A 23441-nucleotide genomic window follows, 5' to 3' on the forward strand; every position below is an offset into this window, starting at 1 on the left:
TCCAAGACTGAGGAGTGTCATGATATCTGCTGGGACTGTTACAGAAGTGGCGTTGAGTATGGCTTTGTCGTTGAATTGAGGTGTGCTGTTATCCGGTGGTGTTGCTTTTTTCAATAACTTTGTGAGTTTTTTATTCGTCTTGCGATTCTGCGATAGCTGTCGGTTGTCAAAGGCTTGACTAGCTTGAATATAGGCGCACAAAGTTGAGATCGATGGTGCAGTTATCGATTCGAGCTTGGCATGCGTGGAGCAAGCAAATAGGTCTTTGCGATACCCTTTTTTCTCTCTCGAGAGGCCGCCAAATATACCAGCAAGAGGGAGCTCTGCCAGAAATTCGAAGCAAACAGCACCTGGACATTTGAGAGGAAACAAGGAGTTTCCAACGCTTCCAGAAACACCAACAATCTCATGTGAAATATCAACCAAATATTATTGATTGGACCTAGGTTAGGAACCGGCAGCTTGATGATATTGTGGAACTCCTCCCGGCATGGACGAGACTTCAATTTTTATGGTACGGTATGGGGTTATCATTTCGATGATAATTAATCTAGCTTCCTCTACGATCTTTGCTACAGCTTTAAAAAGGTGACCTGCTTTATTGCCCATGACCACATTACCATTCCCCTTGTTTCTATGAAACTGACAAAACGAGCGGAAAGTTTGCAATAATTTCTGTTGAAATTGGAAGTCTGTCTTGTTCGTTGATTATTCTGAACTAACCGGGCCGTAGCGTAGTTTTCTGAAACCTTTGGTAGAGTCTCAGTTACACTGCTGGCCAATAAAATAGGTGTGATATAAAAATACATGAAATTTTGAGTTTTCTCTAAAAATATTTTTTATTCCAATATTTGATAGTTAGGCACAGTCGTAAATATGAGAAAGAACACTTTTATTTGTAAATTCATTGTTATGCTTGGCCGGAACTCTCTCTTTCCCATGAAATCCAAAAAAGCACCTGGTCAATGAAATAGGTGTATTGTAATCCATTGCATTAAAATTTTTCAAATCCAATGATTTTAAGACTTTAATATTTTTAACAACTAGTAGCCTGTGTAACCTCCCTTATTCAACCAAATTTTATCCATTCGCCTTGGCATTGAGTCATTCAAACGCTGATAAGTTTCCGTTGGCATAGTGTACCATTCCTTTTAAATTGCTTCCCACAAACGACCCTTATTTCTGAAATTTTGACCGGATAACTTCTTTTTAAGTACATTTCGTAGATTTTCTGCGGGATTAATGGTAGGAGATTGGTAGGGTCCGAAATTATAGTCACTTTATTATCCCGAAATCATTCCTTTACATACTTCGATGTGTGTTTTCGATCAATATCTTGCTGAAACTGCCATATAAAGGCACGTTATCTTTGGCATATGACTGCATGACATCCTTTAGGATGTCCATCCTTGAGCCTTGCATTCGAATCTTGCCATTATAGTGGTGTTGCGAAAAATAGGACCTGCGCCATTCAACGAAAAGTAGCCCCAAACCTCATTGTTCTCGCATCCGTGCTTTACCATATTTTGCGTGTGTCACAGATCAAACTTTTTGCACTTTAGACGTCTAACGTTTCGTTGTGCATCGGAGGAAAACAGGTTTATCTTTGATTAATCCCTCCGAAGGATATGTCGCCATTTTTTGATTCCTTCTGAACCAGGCCCATTACCGGTGTTGAAAAGTAAATTGCATATTTCTGCGAAGTCTTTTGCTTCGCAATAGTGGAACCTTTTTAGCAATTCTTTCTGGAAGATTGCAGTTTTACAGCCTACGGCGAACTGTTCTCGGACTTACCACAATTCCAATTTGTGCTGTAATAGTCCTGGATGACGCGAATGGATCAGATTTCGCTAATAATGAAATACAATGGTCAGATGCTGTGGATGTTTTCTTGGGTTTTTTTGCGTGTATCTTTTTTCAAAGGTTTTAAGGCATTTGTAAACAAGTTTTCGGAATGCCAAAGTGTATTCGCGATTTATTTGTACGTCTTATCTTCTTTAACAAAATTTCTTAGCAAAACTAGTTCCACTTGAGTACAGTGAGATGCTCGACCCATTCTATAACAAATCTTTGACTTATTCAACAATTTAAATACATTTATTAGCACGCAGAATACAAACTTTACCAAATTAAACCTATAATGGTATTGAGTAAAATAATAACCAGTTAATATATTTCACACACCTATTATATTGACCACACAAAAAAGCCTGTGGCAGTCTTATTTTGCATTTGACAAAGATTGCAAATATTATCAGCGCCAACAACCCACTAGTAACTTGACAGATACCAAGGCTTGTGTGTGCGGTAGGTGTGACTGAGACTGCTGTAACTTGGTATGTGTAATTGAGAGAAAAACAAAATAATCTATAACACACCTATTTTATTGGCCAGCAGTGTATGTGCCTCTTGGCTGTCTACTTTGACTTTCTTTTTTAGTTTGGCTTTTAAACAATAATTTTATGTGTAGCAGATCAAGATATTTGCACCTATCTAAAGGTTGGCGCCCTTGGCGGGGGCCAACCGCACGCTACAGCTCTAGTCACAGTGTCCAGTATATCGACATCCCTTTTCGGATGTTATGATGTAGTATGGTGCGTCATGATGTTATGATGCACAACCCTTCGGATTTTATGACCTTGGACGTTATGACACAGTGCCGTCTATAACGAACCTGGAAAATGGAAATGGAAGATAGTAAACAGCAATAATATCATTGTGAGCTCAAAATGTTATGAATCATTTTGTCACATCCGCAAATCGCTTGCCAAACAAATATTTTATTATCAATTTTGGTAGCTTCTTCATCCATTGCTCTAAGGTTACTTGCGTGAGTTTCCGATTCATTGTTTTGCTAAATTGAAGCTTGAATCGAAGTATTGGATACGCTCGTATTGATTTACCCGGGCTTTGTGTGTGGCTTTTGCTCGGCCGGGTTTTCTAGTTAAGAGTTTTCGACCTTTAAAACATAGGTTTCAGTTTTGTGTACAACATTTATTACACTGAATAATGAGACAGAAGTTAACTCAACTAATTTTGTATTAAATCCGGAGCACACCGAATTTTGAGTACGCACTCTATAGACAGGAACAAGTAAAGTGAATCCATCCCACGAGTGTAATGCAACGCACATACGACCTGCTTTTAATCCCTCTATATCCTCCAAACCTGCCTTTAATCCCCCTATAACCTGCATCAGTAGGTCCCCAATCACACAGCAAATATTGTAACCAGGCCGGAGGACGTCAAAATTCATTTGTGTGCCTTAATTAAAGAGATATGCATCATACAATTTGGCCTGGCTTGTGCAGCCTCTGCAGAAGATGATAACTTTCTTCCTCAGTGCCACCAAGTTGGCAAACAATTGAGCATGTTTACTCTGCTGGTTTCGCATGGTACGTACTGTTAACACATCGGAAGCGTTGCATAAAAGGATTACACCGAACGGGGCAAGTGAACATTGCCAACGCTGTTTATCAGTCCCCATTTGGAAAAAGTGGAATCTTCCGAATCATGGTCCATGCCATTATTTTACTAAGAGAAATTATAAATAATTGATAGCTGTTTCACTTGCCCCGATTGCTGCGGCCTACCCAGCGTATGAACTAGAGAGAGAGAGAACTCTCCATGTCCATGGGCATCGTTCAAAGTTTGCCAGTTGACAGCATTTAATTCCGGCAAAATGTCCAGCATAACGGCATCTATTTACAACACTCACCGACAGTCGATCAGCAGAGCCCGGTTTCTTTGGCCGCAAACCGAGATAAGTTGGTCCATGATTCCACAGGGCATATTGGCGAAGGTATGTTCCGCTTTCTGGCAAATGAGTGCCTTATCACTCGACCTGCAGCAATACGGAGAATTCACGTTGGAGAGAATTAAGTGTTACGAAACGTACAGCGATGTTCCATTAAACTTACTTTGCAATTTTTTGTCCCGTCAACTGTTCCAGAAACATTACCGTCGCTACCTCCAAAGCTGCACTGCTGGAGAGTCCACCACCAATCGGAACGTTGGAGTTTATAACCGCGTTAAAACCCGGAATGGACCGACCAAAGTTGAACATCACGCCTTTCACGTAGTTTAGCCACCTGCAAGAGTAGTAAAACCAACAAATAAATTTTATTTGGCACGGAACTCAGTTTGCTTAATTCAAAAGTGATTATTCTGTATTTAATCTGGTGATTCATAATGCAGCGCACGATTAGCTGCCTGCCAGTCGAAATAAGACCAGAAACCACAGAAAGCTCCATAAAACGCAAAGCAGCATCCAAAAACAAACAAAATATTGAAACAGCATTTCCAATCGAGCTAACACTCATCGATACAGTATACGCCGCATGTTTGCATCATGCCATTCAGGCACCGGGAAAAGCTGTATTGGTAAGCAGAGCATCGTTGCAAAAACACTCGAAAACGAACCAATATTGCTTATCAGAAGGGTTCCCACTCAATATCGTTGCCTGAGCAAATTTTCCGCTGCTGCAAACCTTCATACATACATACATACATACAGAATTAAATTAATCAATTTTCCAACCAGACCCAAAATGTTTGTGCATCGCATTTCGCACACTGGCACTCTGGGCCGGCCCTTTTGGGCGAACACACGATGCCACATAGGTACCCTACGTGGTCAGTTGATCACACATCCACATCCACCATGAGGATGCTGCACTCTAGGGCGAGACTCTCCTGCGTCTGTTTTTTTTATTCCGTCGTCCCTCGGACACAGCAGCAGCCTAAAATTTGCATGAATTATGAACACGTTTGCACATTCATTATGCGAAATTTTCCGCGAGTTTTGATGTTGTATTATTTAATTTAAATATATGAATATGAAAACGGTGCACCACCATGGGCACGGTGGGAAACAGGAAGGGCCCGAGTGTTTGTGATGTTGCGTCTCACTGTTATTATCTTACCGGAGCACAATATGCGCGTCAAGCTTGAGTCCGATGGTTTTCGGAGTAGGTATGTAGGCAGTCCTGGTGGGAAAACATACAGGCAACTTGCAGGCTGCTGGGGCAGAGTTTATCCTACGCAGCGAACCGGAAGCGAACATCTTGTATGACGCATGTTAGGGAATCGCTGTGCATTTCAACGAACCGATCGGCATGGTACAATGAAAACAATAGAAGGGCGGTGGCTGAATGGGTTATCTCGGAACACGGTTTGCAGATAGGTAGTAGCTGTTTCGCAGACGAGGCGGTAAATTTGCCCGACCACGTTGGCATATCTAGTTTAGTGCATTCGTTCATTAATGGTAATGTTCCTGCTGCTGTGCAGCAATGGTTTACGCCTAGGGTCAGGGTTGGAGAAATTTACAGCATGTCCCGCAAACAAATGGTTGTATATACAGTTCCTGCCGAATTGGAAATAAACGTTATACAAAATAAAAGCTGAAAGGGCAGATCATGCTTCTAAAATCTTCTTTGTTTCTATTAGAATACATATTAAAGTCAGCTGGAAAATTCAAGTGTTAATCGCTCAAAAAGTTCCCAAAAATCAGCAAGAGTTCACCTCCAGTGCCGGAACATAACCGGACGTCACTCACTGGCGCATGGACTAGTAATTCAAACCTAATGATTTGCCACGTAATCAATAATCCATCCATCAGTTTACAACTACTAATTGTGGTTTCCTCTGTATACCGGTTTAGAAATAGAGTCTCACGAAAAATGCTCCGTTCGTCGCCTTCAAGCACCAGGCGTAGAATGATATTGGAGACAAAACTGCTGTGAATATATATTTTCCGCCCAATTCTATGAACATGTACTTACTTTGGAACACCTCGTGCAATGTTTTCGCTGTCAAACTGTGCCCTCCGTTCGTCCTTTATTCCCTCGAAGCAAGTCAGCACATCGCAGCTCGAAGCTGTTGAGTTTTTCTTGCCAACGATCACTGTCACCATGGGAAGTGCCTGGAAATGAAAATGTGTGTCGAATGAGAATTTGAATACTAATATGGTTATTGTGGTGTGTGATTTAATTCAATGCACAATGAATAAGAAGACAAAGAAAACTACATACAAAAGTCAACTGGGCCATTCATCCTGGCCTGGTCTTATTCGATGCAACTGACGGTAAAGATACAAGTCGAACTTCCTTTTTTTAATTTTTCAACGAATATAGAATAAATAAAAATTATTTTATGATATTGAACTATTAAGGCAACATTTTCCAACACTTTGACCCCTATCCATTTGCTGGGTTAACTGTTAATGGTGATACCTAACCCCTGTGCCTCAAAACCATTGTGAAGTGAGACCGGTCATTCGTTTTCGAGCGCTCGGTCGAGACACAAGTGTTTTATTGCCAATCCATGCAGTGTGTAGCGACAAAGAGTAATGCTAATCCGCGTTCAAGGTTATCTTGGGCACTCTCCACCTCGTCGAAGTTTCAGTTTTTTCCCTTCTTTTGTGTTTCTGTTTCTGAGTACCGTTAGCCGATCAGTGACCAGTGAAGCAGTGTTCTTCCAGTAAGCCGTCTGGATACCGTTACATACACAAGTTAAGTATTATTTTACGTTTCCCCTTCTTGGTTTTCCTACTAACGTGCAATGGGCAATAATCCCGGGGAAAAAATGAGATGGACGCCGAAAAAAATCGGCTCCCGGTTCAAAGTACATCCAAGCTCTGACGGTTCTCTGATGGAGGGACGTGCAGGTGCTGGTGTCTACTGTCGTGAAATGAGATTGGAACAATCTCACTCGCTAGGTACATACTGTACTGTATTCCAAGCAGAAATCTTTACGATATGTGCCGGGTACAATCGGCCCTTCAACTGAGTTTGTCCGGCAAAGTTATAAACTTCTTCTCCGATAGTCAGGCTGCAATCAAGGCCCTTAGCTCAGACAAATCACGGTCCAAACTAGTGATCGCGTGCCGAACCCAAATCGAAGAACTAAGCATTGTCAACACTATCTACCTTGTCTGGGTGCCCGGACATTCTTGTATTACAGGAAATGAATGGGCTGACGAATTGGCCAAGGCAGGTTCAACAATTGACTTCGTTGGTTCTGAGCACGCCCTGCTAATTTCTACAAGTTGGATTAGGGAAAAAGATACGGCTCTGGGCTTCGTCCGAGTACCGTAATTATTCAAGAAATCTACAAACGTATCGCCAAACAAAGGCGTTTCTAGAAAAACCGTGCCCAGTTTTTCGAAGCTTCATCGCACCATGCTGACCAGGACTTTAACCGGCCACTGCAAACTCAATTATCACATGCCAACTATTCAGCGCGCTGAGTCTTTTTCATGTAATCTTTGTGAATCCGACTACGGAACCTCATATCATCTGATATGGAACTGTCCAGCAATAGCGCAATTGCGACTTAGAGTTTTCGGCCGTCCTTACACAGAGGACAACATGTTTGGACGACTGAAACTCAGAGCATACTAAAGTTTCTTATACAAAGTGGTGAATCGCTGACGAGTTGCACTACTTTTAAAATGAACTTACCTGCTGTTTGTTTTTGGCAAGGCACATACGATTACATACGGGGAACATGCCATTTAAGCCAATATATTCTGATTGCCAGTCCGTGCAGTGTGTAGCGACAAAGAGTAGTGCTAATCCGCGTTCAAGGTTATCTTGTGCACTCTCCGCATCGTCGAGGTTTCAGTTTTTTCCCTTCTTTTGTGTTTCTGTTTCTGAGTACCGTTAGCCAGTCAGTAACCAGTGAAGCAGTGTTCGTCTAGTAAGCTGTATGGATACCGTTACATCTACAAGGTAAGTATTATTATATTTTATATTCTTTAATTCACAATAAGCCCGTGAAAACATAACTTCCCCTGACGGCGGTTCATCTCAAGGTTAGATGGACGTCGGAAAAAAATCAGCTACCCGGCTCCCCGGCTCAATGTATATCCAAGCTCGACCACCGGGCCCTTCGTGATCTTCTTCCGGACCAAAGACAAAAACCTGCTGCAGGTTTCTCGAGTTCTGACGGATCGTTATTCGGCCGCGACAGAAATATCAAAAATTCGCCCTGATAAGCTTCGGGTGGTTGCAAACAGTTTAACTCAGGCAAGCGATATTGCTGGCTATGGGCCCGTTACGAAGGAGTACAGGGTGTATAAACCAGCTAGCAGGGTTGAATACTGTGGGGTCGCGACCGGTCGTTTGCGATTCGAGTCTGAGTTGCGAGGACCTGCCGAAATATGGGACTGGATGTTTCAAAGACCCTATGCTTAAGCCAGTGAAGGTACACCCAAAACAATTTCCCAATGCAAAAAAGGCATTACATCCTTTCGTGCATATTCCGAATTAGAATCATGCCTTCTTCGCATTGTAGACCAAGCATAGTTACTGCATTATACCAACACAGCTTGATTCATGATGAAATAAATTGATTGACAATATACGCTACCATATTATTTGCCCGCATGTAAAAGTATTAGTTGGTTTTGCTTGCTGAGTCTCCAAAAAAGGTGGTGTATTCTATACATGAATACCTCTGTGGTGTTTGTAAGAACTTCTGTCTTCATACACAGTTACGCTTTTTTGTCTGCGAACAGCTCTATTCCAACCACACTAAACGCGTGAGCAGTTTACGTTCACGAGAGTGTGTGATATACGCATTATTTTCCCATAGCTCATTCAATGCTTCAGAGAAGAGTGGAAGAAAATGATTTGTGCTCAGATTGATTTGCGATGATCGTTGACTAGGGTGATGATGTGCGCTCAAGAGGATGACATGGCGTCATATTGGCGTAGTCAATATAAAAAACTTTGTTTTTAAAAAAATTAACAAAATTTGTCTAAACACAATCGACTTTAGTTTCGATCAAATTAGAGAAAGTGTGTATTGTGTTCTATTGTATACTGCTACTGCTATTTGTTGATGACATTTCAAGCGATTTTGACGTTGTCAAACTGACCCCCATTGTTTGGTTGAAAAACGATGTTACCTATTGAGTTCTACAAGATGACGACACGAATGAACTTATGATGAATGAAGTTCATGTTTGACAATTCTCGGTGGTTTGTTTACTTTGTCAATTGCGTGAGTGCGAGTGCAACGGGTGCTCATCTGTTACATTCGAACTCACGTAACTCCCATGTAAACAAACCACCGAGAATTGTCAAACAAAGTTCATCCGGCTCATTTTGCGGGGTTATGTCGGTTGGTGTAAAACCTAATTGTCAAACTCTGTATGTAGAGATAGGGATGCCAGTTACATGTGTGCGCTGGATTCGCCTGTTCGGGAAATAATACAAATTGAAATGAGTAACTGCCACTGCTGCTCAAAAGTGCAAAATCATGTAATCACTGCCCTTATAGTTTATGATACTTTAAACTTAAATATTTTAACAGCGAAACACTGATATCACCTGAAAGTACTGTTGATATGAGGAATGCCAGAAATGATTGGCGGACGGCTTCTATCAGACAAATGTTAAAATTTGTTAGCCCAATGTTCCCATATATGTAACTTTCTCCTGCGTATAGTGCGCTTAAATAATCATTAATCATTATTAACATTTATGAACCTATCTAGTGGCTAGAACTCGCATATCGTTGGTAAATTTAGGGTTGAGAGAACGCCGAAAGCTCAACAGAAAATGAACACATAATCATCACCCACACCCCATCAATTTGATGATGCTATAAACTCTCCAATATGCAGCATGTGATCAGTAGAAAGGCGAAATAGAAACAGGTCCTTGAGCGTATATTAGTATTTTCAGAGCGCACATGTATCCGAGTGGAGATGTCCTTTACATGTGTATTAGTGAGGAGTCATTTCAATACTAATATTCCGATATCGTTAAATTCACTAATACATTCCCAACTGTGGGTTTGTGTAAGTTTCTGTGGTGTAATCGCCATTTAATGCATTTTTGTCCCGGACCAATATCGCTTTCTATGCATTATACCAGTTACAATGCAAAATTCTCATTAGAATCATGCTTATTCGCATGTAATTCATACGGTTCGCGTTTTGGGTGTACTGGAGTGCAAACGTTTGCATTCAGCGTCAGTCGCAGCTGACGGGCAGAAAACTTACGTCAACGGTGACCTTCACAGGTTCTGCTCTACCCAACTACTTCCTCTTTGACAAGGTTCGTTCACCTGTTCGTCTCTTTGTGCCGCGGGTCATGAACTGTACTAATTCATATGTTTACGAGCGGTCTATCGAGAAGCAAGTGTTTTTTTCCAGTCCGTCAGTGTTAGATAAAGAATCGTACTAATCCGAATTCAAGGTTATGTTGCTTATTCTCTACCTCTCGAGGTTTTGGACTTTTTTCTTCTTTTGTGCGTGTGTTAACCGTTAGGACGCATTCCTCAGCCTTTTGTTCGCATAGTGAGGATTGAACAATATCCAGCTATGTAAGCTGGACTGATGCGTCGTGGGAAACAAATTTACAGATAAGTAAAATCTACCTCTTTTGAGACATTTACGGTTTATTCCCGTCTGACCGGGTGCTAACCCCGTGCCTCGACGTTGTCGATGGCTCCCTCCCCGGACGGCCAAATGGAGGTCGAATCGACTCCCAAGGCTCTCCCCCGACCCAAACAATATCCAGAGCTTTCGACCGGTCCCTTTGTGGTCTTCTTTTGGCCCAAAACAAAATCGCTGAAGCTATTACAGATTTCAAAAGACCTGACGGAACGATTCCAGGCTGTGACCGAAATAAGAAAGATCCGCTCAGTCAGGGTCAGGGTCGTGTTGGCTAATTCAAAGCAGGCAAACGATATTACTTGCTGCGAGCACTTTACGAAGGACTACTATGTGTATATTCCAGCTGTAAAAGTACAGCCTGAAGGCGTTGTCACCGATGAGAGTTTGACATGCGAGGATCTACTGGAGTACGGGGTTGGCCGTTTTAGAGACCGCTTACTTCAGCCAGTGAAAATACTAGAGTGCAAGCGTTTGCACTCAGTAGTAGTTGTGGGGGATGGTTCAAAAACGTACCCCAAACTCTTATCGGGTGACCTTCACTGGTACCTCTTTGCCAAATTACGTCCTCTTGCACAGGGTTCGTCTGCCTGTGGGTCTGTTTGTGCCGCGGGTCATGAATTGCACAAAGTGTAAACAATTGGGTCACGCAGCCACCCATTGTAGCAATAAGGCCCGCTGTGGAAAATGCGGTGAGAATCATGTGGATGATTCGTGTAGTAAGAATGCTAAGAAGTGTCCTTACTATGCAGAGATTCTGCATGATATCCACAAACTACGCGGGGATAAACTAAAACGTTCCCTTGCGGGGCGATCCGAAGGTTCTTTCGCAGAAATGCTAAAGAAAGCTACGCCACCATCCTCAACAAACATCTATGCTCACTTGCCTCCTGAAGAAGGCGAGGCTGATGACTCACAAAAGGGAACATCTACCAGGGTGCCTAGAAGTTATAGGAAGACGAGGAACATTTCTCGAGTACTTTTTCAAATGGACGAAAGTAACAATGAGAGATTCTCTTTGAGGTCTTTCTCTTCTGTTCATTACTCGGCCATTTCAACATTTACTACTCTACTCTTTGCATAATATTGTATTAAAAACCGTCGGCTTTCGATATGTACTGGAAAATTAGTACAAAGTGTTGTAATGACGTCGTAATAAACGAAAGAGAAAGTAAACAAAGAGAGGCTCTCAATGTTACTTACGTCCATTTGAAAAAGTACTCGAGATTTCCTCTCCTAAAGTTCCTTGTAAAGGCCAGAAGGTATCCCTTGACTGGGCTCCGAAAGTCACATCTATTTGAGGTGTTGCAACCAAACCGAAGCAAGTAGCTCCTGGTCTCGGAGGATTAAACTCAGAGAAAGAGTTCCCAGCACTTCTAGGAACATCAAAAATCCCAAGTGTTCCTCTGTTTCAGTTCGAGAATAATCGCGGCGCTGGAATTATCAAACTCTCGGACATTGTGGACTGGATAATAAAAACTTTCAATATAACTGATCCTATTAAAAGTCTGTTGTTAGCTCTTCTACCTACAGTAAAAACATTTTTGAAGCAGTTGACTGCGAAATAGCCCCTCCTTTCAGCGATTGTATCCTTCGATGGCTAACTCATCGAACGAGGTCACGGATTTGATCACAGACTTTAACTCTCACGGTGTGGAATGGTGTTGCCTTTATGATGATAACCGTTCTTCTTTAATTCACAATATTTGCGACAACTTCAATATAAACACGGGTGAAATGACACGGATCCCTCCCCCACCAGCGCGCCCAAGTGCATTAGACTTATCCATTTGCTCGACCTCACTACAGTTAGATTGCGCGTGGAAGGTAATCCCTGATCCCCACGGTAGCGACCATCTGCCGATCGTAGTCTGGATCACCAACAGCTCAAGACCATTGGAATCAATCAATATTTCGTATGACCTCACACGAAATATCGATTGGAAGAGTTATGCGGCCGCGATATCCGACAACATCGAATCTACCCAAGAACTGCCTCCGGAGGAAGAGTACAGCTTTTTGGTTGGCTTGATTCTCGACAGCGCGAATCAAGCTCAGACTAAGCCAGTACTCGGCGCGAACATACAAAAACGTTCTCCCAATCCCTGGTGGGATAAAGAGTGCTTAGACGTTTACGCAGAGAAGGCCGCCGCGTTTAAGACCTTCCGGAACGACGGATTACCTGCTAGATTTCCACAGTACGCGACGTCAGACAAGCGAATGAAGAGTTTGATGAAAACAAAGAAACGCGGTTATTGGCGCCGGTTCATCGACGGATTAACGAGAGAAACATCGATGAGTACTCTTTGAGGAACAGCACGACGTATGCGAAACCGAAACAGTACTAACGAGAGCGTGGAATATTCAAACCGTTGGATATTCGATTTTGCCAAGAAGGCTTGTCCGGATTCCGTCCCAGTTCAGAAGGCCCACACAGAATCAAATTAAATTTGTTAAAGAATCTGCCAGACTCTGCCAAGAGAAGCTTGTTGAATTTATTTGATTAGTTTGTTGAGAGTAATATTGTCCCGCATGACTGGAGGCAAGTGAAGGCCATCCAAAAACCAGGAAATCAGCCTCCGACCATAACTCGTATCGACCGATCGCAATGCTGTCCTGTATCCGAAACTTGCTCGAGAAAATGATCTTGTTTCGCTTCAACAATTGGGTTGAAGCAAATAGCTTACTGTCAGATACACAACTTGGTTTCCGCAAAGGCAAAGGGATGAACAATTGTCTTGCGTTGCTCTCAACAGAAATTCACATAGCTTATACTAGAAAAAAAAGATGGCATCAGTTTTCTTAGATATTAAGGGGGATTTTGATTCAGTTTCTATCAACATTCTTGCAGAGAAGCTGCACCAGCGTGGTCTTTCAGCGACTTTAAACAACTTTTTACTGAACTTGTTGTCGGAAAAGCACATGCATTTTTCGCATGGGGATTTATCGACATCACGATTTAGTTACGTGGGCCTTCCCCAGGGCTCATGTTTAAGCCCTCTGCTATACAATTTTTATGTCAACGACATTGATGAATGTCTTGACAATTCCTGCACGTTAAGGCAACTTGCGGACGATGGCGTGGTTTCTGTAACGGGACCCAAAGCTATCCATTACAGAATACCTTGCACAATTTGTCTGCTTGGGCTATTAAGCTGGGTATCGAATTCTCCACGGAGAAAACTGAGCTAGTTGTATTTTCTAGGAAGCGTGAACCAGCACAATTACAGCTTCTACTAATGGGTCAAACTATAGCTCAGGTCTTCACAGTAAAATATCTAGGGGTCTGGTTCGACTGGAAAGGTACTTGGGGATGCCACATTAGGTATCTGAAACAGAAATGCCAACAAAGGATCAACTTTCTTCGTACAATAACCGGAACGTGGTGGGGTGCCCACCCAGGAGACCTAATTAGGTTGTATCAAACAACGATACTGTCGGTAATGGAATACGGATGTTTCTGCTTTCGCTCCACTGCGAACATACATTTCATCAAACTAGAGCGAAACAATATTGTTGTTTGGGTTTCACCGCACTCGACACATACAATGAGTCTAGAAGTGCTGGCGGGCGACCTTCCGCTGAAAAATCGATTTTGGGACCTCTCATATCGATAGTTCATCCGATGCGATATCTTGAACCCGTTAGAAATTGAAAACTCGAGAGGCTTGTCGAGCTCAATTCTCAAATCCGATTTATGTCCTTGTACTTCGATTACATGGCACAAAATATTAATCCTTCTTCATATTACCCCAACCGTGTCAATCTCCCCCATACTTCGGATTCAACTGAATTCTTTGACACATCCATGAAAAACGAGATTCGTGGAATTCCGGATCACACACGTCCGCAAGTGATCCCATCTTTAATAGCAAAATTTTGAGAAATCGACTGTAACAAGATGTTTTACACCGACGGGTCAAGCCTCGACGGCTCCACTGGCTTCGGTATATTCAATCAAAACCTCGCGGCCTCATTCAAACTCGATGATCCTGCTTCAGCTTACGTCGCAGAACTTGCTGTTATTCAGTATACCCTTCCCTAGTAACAATTTAGGTGTTATGGTAGTTTTATAGCCGCTCATAAAACTTGCATTGCACTTGTAGCCTGCAATAAAACTTGAATTGTTACTTGGTTTGGGTTCTTTTATACTTTATCCACCGATCATTACTTTATTGTCTCGGCTAGCCTCAGCTCAATCGAGGCTCTTTGTTCAATGAATCCTAGAAAGAAAATATGGAATTTCTAGAGAAAATCTTTTCTCCAGAAAATATTTCTGTATTACTCATCAGAGAACCCTCGCATCAGAATTTTTCAGTATTACTCATCAGAGAACCCTCGAAAGTTGGAGCAATGGGGAACTAAGAAGGTGGCTACTAGAGTGACAGGAAAAAAATGACCCCTATCGGCCCACCCCTGATTAGATTCCTAGTCCCACCAGGAGTACTTGCTCCAAATTTGAAGCAAATCGGACAAGTCTAGCTACCGGACCAACGTGCCTGGAGTTTGTATGGGATTTTTCGACAATTTACATGGAGAAAACCCACTAAATCGCACTTTCGCCGCTAGGTGGCACTGTATGCATAGTATTATCACTGTAAGTGAAAATAAGAAAAATCATTCAATTGCCTACCACTTTGTCGAAGGCTGCTAGTGAATCCGGCTTTGTTAAAAAAAGTTAGTAAACTTTTAACGAAGTGATGTCTGAGTCAGTTCTGCATGGGGCCTAGCAGTGCATGGTTGTGTATCAGTACTTGATTCACACGAACTAAACATTTTTGTGAGATAATGGTTAAGTTTAGGTCAATAGTATGTTCAGAAGATTTATAGTAAGTAATACGAGTCATGTTTTGGTTAGAAAATTTTAGTTCCACATTTTACCGCATAGATCGCGCCAACACTAACTTTTCAACGGAGAGAGATAGAAATTAGGTGTCTTCCACAAAGTTATAGAATAGGCATTTTGCAATAATTCTCCTGAACATCTCGATATTCTATCTCACTTCTGTGAAAAGTTAGTGCTGGCTCCCTCTATGCGGTCACAGGTGGAACTAAAATTTTCTAACCAAAATATAACTCGTATTATGTACTACAATTCTTCTGAACATACTATTCAGCTAAATCTAACCATTATCTCACAAAAAAGTATAGTTGGCGGGAATCGAGTACCGATACACAACCGTGCACTGATAGGCCCCATGCAGAACTGACTCAGACATCACTTCGTTAAAAGTTTAATAACTTCTTTTAACAAAGCCGGATTGACTAGCAGTCTTCAACAAAGTTGTACACAATTAAATGATCTTTCTTATTTTCACTTACAATGACAATACTATGCATACAGTGCCACCTAGCGGCGAAAATGCGAGCTAGTGGGTTTTCTCCATGTAAATTGTCGAAAAATCCCATACAAACTTCAGGCACGTTGGTCCGATAGCTAGATTTGTACGATTTGCTTCAAATTTGGAGCAAATACTCCTGGTGGGACTAGGAATCGACTCAGGGGTGGGCCGATTGAGTTTTCAACAATTCATCATCTTTCTGGGCACTCTAGTGGCTACATTCAATAATCCCTAAGGTATCGACGAAACCTTGGTTCAGGGGGATGGATGTGGGTCGGGATTTTATTCGTGTGATTGTGTGATGCGATTTCATTCTCGGTTCATGTGCAATCACTACATGCTGGACCCTCATCTCCGACGTCTTGGGCTTGCAAATAATATTAAAATAATAAATTAATAAATTGATTAATAAAAATTGAACAACGACTGTAGTTATTTATTGTTTTAATATGTCGATATAAAACAAAGTTGGCGTATGTAAGACCGCGCATCACTTAAGAACGGCATGGTGGATTTGCGCAATTTGTTGTTCATTTTGTTTATATCATAAATGCTCTAAATAATTTCAATGATGAATGCTGTTTTCGGCAGGACGAAGTTTGCCGGGTCAGCTAGTATGTCTATAAAATGTTGCGCTTAGTTAATAATTAATTGATCCAATAATCTCCCTTCTAAAAATCCTAAAGTGCATTACTAATCAAAAAACAAACAAAATGACCTCTTACGAATATTATATTATCCCCTCTTGTATATGTATAAGTTAGCTCTAAATTTTCTTCAGTCTCATTATATAAAAACAAAATTATATTTAAATGTATAACCGTTAGTTCTAGTATTTTGTGTAAATGTGTAACCGTTAGTTAGATATTTTCGAAAAACAAATCCTATTCTGAGCCCACAGTACTCCACATGAGTAGACGAGCTATTATTTTGTCATTACGGATGCTTCTAACAACTGTAAAAATAGTTATTCCAATGAGCGGGCTACGCTTTTTGTGCCAAATATTCATTTTGTTCTCTATTCGACACACAGCCTAGTACAGCTGCAATAAACTTGTTCCCTCCAATAAAACCCTGTTAAATTACAGTTCCTTCCGAATTGGACTGTAAAAGCAAGCTCAGCAAAGGCATGCTTTTCAATAAAAATCGAATTGCAAAGTTAATGTGCCATTGGATGGTGTAGTAATTTTGTAATTTTTATTTTACAACCCTTCCCAGAACGCCTTTGCCAAACAAAAGGAATCAAAGGCACCGTCGCTTGAAGTATCTACCGAGAACGATTTGGCCAGAATCAAAACCGATTCTGCGTTCAAATACACCCTACGGTACAGTACCGAAGATTAATTGCCAACAAACCGTACACTTTTCGACCCTGACCGCCCTCCCACTACTTGAAAAGAGTCATTCGTGGGAAGAATGTACAGATTAGCAAAAGCCATAGAATCCAATTAGATAGCTCGCGATATAGCTCCGCTCGCTGGGGTAAAGCAATAAACTTCCCAACAACCAGTCGATGCGATAACAATTTCAAGTGTCGGGTTATTGAAAGTCCTCAGTCCACACAGGAACAGACTTTGTCTCCGCAAACGAATGCCGTGTAATCCCGGCAGTCTAAAGCAACCCCTCAGACCGGAGCGTGCTGGTAATTAATTTCTATCTATTAAATGGTACATTTCTGGTGGGTGGCTGTTTTATTAGTGAATCGAGCTATAACTTTTTAATTGCAAAATTTTTGTTTATTGTCATTCCATATTGAATTATTTGTAGCTCTAAAGGAGTTTTTGTTTTATTTCAGTATTCTTTCCACTCAGAAAATACGCTAAACAGCAAAGATTCAAATCAATCCTCAAACCATACATTTTAATTGAAGTAATATGACTGAAATTTGGTGTGCTTCTATAATTACCAGCTTTGGTGACACTTTGATCCAGTGATTTTTACTGACTGGGGGCTAATCTTCTAAAGAAACATTAATATGCACTGAATTCAAAGCACCAACCGCTCTCGCTGTGAGCGATACGCTGAAAAAGCATTATTCTCTTCAACAGCAATAAGGTGCTAAACAAGGAGAACAGAAGCAACGATCAATCGTTGCTATTTATGTGTTGCGTAGGTGCACTACATTAAAAACTCTGTCGGGAGAGCGCCTATTCATGTAAGCGAATTTTCACTTTTTCATATACTTTTTAATTTACAACGTTTTCAAATGTATACTTTCGACATAGAAAAGTTATTGTGTTATCAATTGACAGGTTGTGATTTACTTAACGAAATTTGGCATTTACACTATAATGAATATACAAAAATGAATGACTTTGTGATAAGGTACACCGGGGCCAGTCAAAATGCGGGAAAAGTTGAAGTTGTGAAGTGAATAATATTCTAATTTACTAATTACTTTCAGGCACGAGTTAGGATTTAACACTATTTTTCATATTTTATTTTCAGATTTTCTGACGATCACGTAAATAAAAAACCTATTTTAATCCACCTAGCGGTGCAATTGTGCCTTTCTCAATCATGAATCACGAGAATGTGTGCGTTGTTTATATTCATTAAAAGAGTTCGAGTTCTAAAATTTTGAAAAAAAAAAAACAGCCACGGTAATATTGTACTGAAAAAAGGTGCGAAATCGGCAAAGTCCCAAAAAGTCGATTTTTACAAAAAAAAATTTTTTCGAGATAACATAAAATCTCGACGTTTCATGCATTTTAAAGATGTTTGGTATCAAAAATACGAATTCGATTTCTGAAATTTCATGGGGTCCCCCCTTTGAAAAAAAAATTTGAGTTCTGGCTTATATGGGAATTTCATATGTGACCGGACGATTTAGTCTATATTTCCGGACCCATATAAGCGATCCGTACGAAATTTTATAGACATCTGTGGGGATATTATAGCTATCATTTGGAACTAAGTTTGTGAAAATCGGCCCAACCATTTCAGGGAAACTGATGTGAGTTCGTAAATTTTGAAAGATGGCCGCTTTTCCCGGGCACTTCCGGAACCGTCTATGGTGGTCAATGTAGTCAACGAAAGTTTGGTTGGCCGTCGGTGACCTAGAACAACAAATTTAAGTTGTTTGAGAGACATTTTAGCGAATTTTTTACCTTTTTTGCTTTCATCGGAGTATCGGTTTGAATCACAATTTGCTATGTGATCGCACGCCACAACCTGTAACTCCGGAACCGGAAGTCGGATCGGGATGAAATTAAATAGCCATTTACGGGGACGCAATACCTTTCATTTGAGGCCAAGTTTAGTCGAATCGGTCTAGCCATCTCCGAGAAACCGATGTGACTGTTATTCTGAATTTAGATACGTCCGCCGGGGCTTCCGGAACCGAGGATGGTGGCCAATGTGGCCAAATAGACTTTGAATGGATGTTAGTGACCTAATACTACAAATCGAAGCAGTTGTGGTCATATTTTGGAAAATTTTTCACCTTTATACATTCATTGCAGAATTTATTAAAATCGACATTTTCTGCGTGTTCGTACTTATCACCCTGTAATTCCGGAACCGGAAGTCGGATCCATTAGAAATTCAATAGCAGCCTATGGGAATGTTGCACCTTTCATTTGAGACTAAGTTTGTCAAAATCGGTTCAGCCATCTCTGAGAAAAATGAGTGACATTTTTGGTCACATACACACACATACACACACACATACATACACACACACACACAGACATTTGCCGAACTCGACGAACTGAATCGAATGGTATATGTCACTCGGCCCTCCGGGCCTCCGTTAAAAAGTCGGTTTTCAGAGCAATTGCAATACCTTTCTATTGAGAAAGGCAAAAAGGTGCGAAATCGGCAAAGTCCCAAAAAGTCGATTTTTACAAAAAAAAATTTTTTTCGAGATAACATAAAATCTCGACGTTTCATGCATTTTAAAGATGTATGGCATCAAAAATACGAATTCGATTTCTGAAATTTCATGTGGTCCCCCCTTTGAAAAAAAATTTGAGTTCCGGCTTATATGGGAATTTCATATGTGACCGGACGATTTAGTCTATATTTCCGGACCCATATAAGCGATCCGTACGAAATTTTATAAACGTCTGTGGGGATATTATAGCTATCATTTGGAACTAAGTTTGTGAAAATCGGCCCAACCATTTCAGGGAAACTGATGTGAGTTCGTAAATTTTGAAAGATGGCCGCTTTTCCCGGGCACTTCCGGAACCGTCTATGGTGGTCAATGTAGTCAACGAAAGTTTGGTTGGCCGTCGGTGACCTAGAACAACAAATTTAAGTTGTTTGAGAGACATTTTAGCGAAATTTTTACCTTTTTTGCTTTCATCGGAGTATCGGTTTGAATCACAATTTGCTATGTGATCGCACGCCACAACCTGTAACTCCGGAACCGGAAGTCGGATCGGGATGAAATTAAATAGCCATTTACGGGGACGCAATACCTTTCATTTGAGGCCAAGTTTAGTCGAATCGGTCTAGCCATCTCCGAGAAACCGATGTGACTGTTATTCTGAATTTAGATACTTCCGCCGGGGCTTCCGGAACCGAGGATGGTGGCCAATGTGGCCAAATAGACTTTGAATGGATGTTAGTGACCTAATACTACAAATCGAAGCAGTTGTGGTCATATTTTGGAAAATTTTTCACCTTTATACATTCATTGCAGAATTTATTAAAATCGACATTTTCTGCGTGTTCGTACTTATCACCCTGTAATTCCGGAACCGGAAGTCGGATCCATTAGAAATTCAATAGCAGCCTATGGGAATGTTGCACCTTTCATTTGAGACTAAGTTTGTCAAAATCGGTTCAGCCATCTCTGAGAAAAATGAGTGACATTTTTGGTCACATACACACACACATACACACACACATACATACATACACACATACATACACACACACAGAAATTTGCCGAACTCGACGAACTGAATCGAATGGTATATGTCACTCGGCCCTCCGGGCCTCCGTTAAAAAGTCGGTTTTCAGAGCAATTGCAATACCTTTCTATTGAGAAAGGCAAAACATGTTATACATCAAGATAGCTCAGACCCGCGCGCACGGGGGGGGTTTTAGGGGTTCAAACCCCCCCCCCCCCCATGAGCGTTTTGAATTACTTTTAATAATTTATTATCTTCCTGTCCAAGAAAAAAAATATACCGCAAACCGTTTGGACACATAAAATGTCATTTGCGTTTGGTAACATTAGAAACAAGTCAATGAAGAAACCAAGGACGAAACTTTGTGCAGGGTGGCTAGAAAAGGATGTATGTCAAGTTGGACGGCTTCTCTGAAGGATCGGTTAAAGTTTCGACAAGCTTCGATATTAGCAAAAGTAGTGAGTGGACAGCAGATGTCGGTCAGCGGGCTAGCAACGGCAGATAAGGAGGAAAAACACGAAGTTGGTGAAAATCGGGATATCGTTGTGTAGAGAAATTTTACCGCCGATGATTATTCCGTTAGAAATGGATCGCGAAAATGGGCATCGGTATAGGGTGAAATACTGCCGCCAAGAAGTTCTCAGCACCAGCTAGCAGATAAATAGGAACGACTAGCACCAAGAAGGATAAGAAACCCGGCGAAGGTGGTGTAAACAGATGTAAATCCTTATGGTCGACACCTCCGGATCGATTCATGTCTCAACAGGGTACGATATTTGCAGCAGACCTGAGCAGGTGAGATATATCGCGAAGGTTTGACAGCAAATAAGGAAAAGTAGCTATGGATAAAAACATGACGATTCACACAAAACAAAATAAGCAAGAATTGTTCCCCCTTTTGTGTACTAAACTATATTGTTAGTTTTAAGATAACCGTAAAATATTTCGTAAAATACTATTACTCCCCCTCTTGTATATCAAAGTGAATCCCTTGTTTTAAATTTTTTCATAAAGAAATCTTTTGGCCCTCTTTTGTATATTGAATCTTATTTCTAGTCTTAAGATAGCTGTAAACTTTCTTTTCCTTTGTAAAAAAAAATATTTCAACATTGTAACCTCCTAGTTTTAAGATATCCAAAATGTAAAAACAAAAGCATTTGGCACCGCCAAGCTAACGCATTTGTGCCTATCAAATAAACGAAATGAATAAAAAAAAAGCAAGAACACAATCCTTACTAAAGCAGTACCTAACGGTTGCCCCGGATGGATGAGGATTACGAGATACAAGAGGTTTAAGTTTTGTCGGTTGGCTTCACAACTACTACAAACCAATCCGAATCCACCACGAGCCAGCAGGCAACGCACAGTGGTCGGAAATGCCAAAAACGTCACTAGAGGCCAAACCATTGAATATATTCATAGGGTATCTTTGGAGGAATTGTTCGTAAGAATATTCTCCGCAACCTGATAAAAATTAAATTGAGGCATGGCTTACTATGATTGAACTAGAAAAAATAACTTTTTATACTGACGAGGTAGAAAGTTGGTGTCTTCGACAAAGTTTTAGGAATGCTCATAATGAAAAATTTTGTTGAACAACTTGAGCTTGTAGGACTTAATATTATCGATTTATAAAGGTTTTTCTACTGAAAACCCCTTAAATTTAGCTTTTTAATATAGCTTTTATCGCTGTGACTTTTCGTGCAAACGATGGTCCAGACAAATGTTGAGGTATGAAAACTACATAATATTGTTGAAGACTGCATGTAAAAATTAAATTATTGATAAAAACTGCATGTAAAAATATTGTTGAACACTGCATATAATTTTTTTACCTGAAATCGGCGGCGCGACGAACACCTCTTGTAAAAATACTCATTCGTTTTAGAGTTATTGAAGAATTTTAAATTTTTTTACACCAAGTTCAACTGCGTATAAGAGAGAAAGGTGCAAACCAAGATGGACGAGCAGGCACTATTTTCAATGTACGGACTACGCATATTAAAGGTAAGAAGGTTTTAAGCTCATTTTGTAATGTTTTTTTACTTGGGTTTTTTTACTTACAATCTTCTACAATATTATGTGGTTTTAATGCTTCTACATTTGTCTGGAGCACGGTTTGCACGAAAAGTCACAGTGGAAAAAGTTATATTTAAAAAAATAAATTTGAGGGTGTTGCCATTGAAATCGCTTTACAAATCGATAACATTAAATCCTACAAGTTCTTCTAGCTCAACAAAATTCTTTATTACGAGCATTTCTAAAACTTTGTCGAAGACACCAACTTTCTACCTCACCAGCATAAAAATTTATTTTTTTTTAATTTGATCGTAGTAAGCCATGCCTAATTTTAATTTTTATCAGGTTATGGGGAATATTCTTACGAACAATTCGTCCAAAGATACCTTGTGAATATATTCGATGAATTGGCCTCTAGTCAATTAAGTTCGCGTTTTTGGGGTTTCCTACCACTATGCAGCGGTGTCTTTTGATGACTCCTTCTCGATAACAAACATTTACCCAATTTGTCGAGCAGAGTCATTTGGTTCACAAGACTAGGTCCAGGCCTTTGCAAAAATCTTCAAAGTTTGAGGGTTTCTGTACGTTTCTTTTAAAATAACCGTTAAAAAATCAAAACCTCCCCCTTGAGAATTTTCTGCGCACGGGCCTGAGATAACTTGAGCCGATCCCCAGACACACTCATTTGAAGCAAAATATTAAAAACTTCTCAGCACGTTTCTCGCTATATTCCATTAACCAAGCAAAATGTCAAAATTCTGAAAACGCCACTTTGTAGAGATTTTTTAACAAAGTAATGTGGCATAT

At 40.6% G+C, this 23441-nt stretch overlaps 1 protein-coding gene across 1 annotated transcript in view; it reads right to left on the reverse strand.

Moving 5' to 3' along the window:
- The window catches only part of LOC131684258 (galactokinase-like), a 68232-nt gene that overhangs the window by 36125 nt on the left and 8666 nt on the right, over positions 1-23441 (reverse strand). The window contains exons 3-5 of the mRNA XM_058966955.1: positions 5784-5923; positions 3921-4091; positions 3719-3844 (exon numbers count right to left, since the gene is read on the reverse strand). Coding sequence (XP_058822938.1) covers positions 3719-3844; positions 3921-4091; positions 5784-5923 — 437 coding nt within the window. The remainder of the gene's footprint in view (positions 1-3718; positions 3845-3920; positions 4092-5783; positions 5924-23441) is intronic.

The sequence above is a fragment of the Topomyia yanbarensis genome, chromosome 2, assembly GCF_030247195.1.
Source record: "Topomyia yanbarensis strain Yona2022 chromosome 2, ASM3024719v1, whole genome shotgun sequence".
NCBI lineage: Eukaryota > Metazoa > Arthropoda > Insecta > Diptera > Culicidae > Topomyia > Topomyia yanbarensis.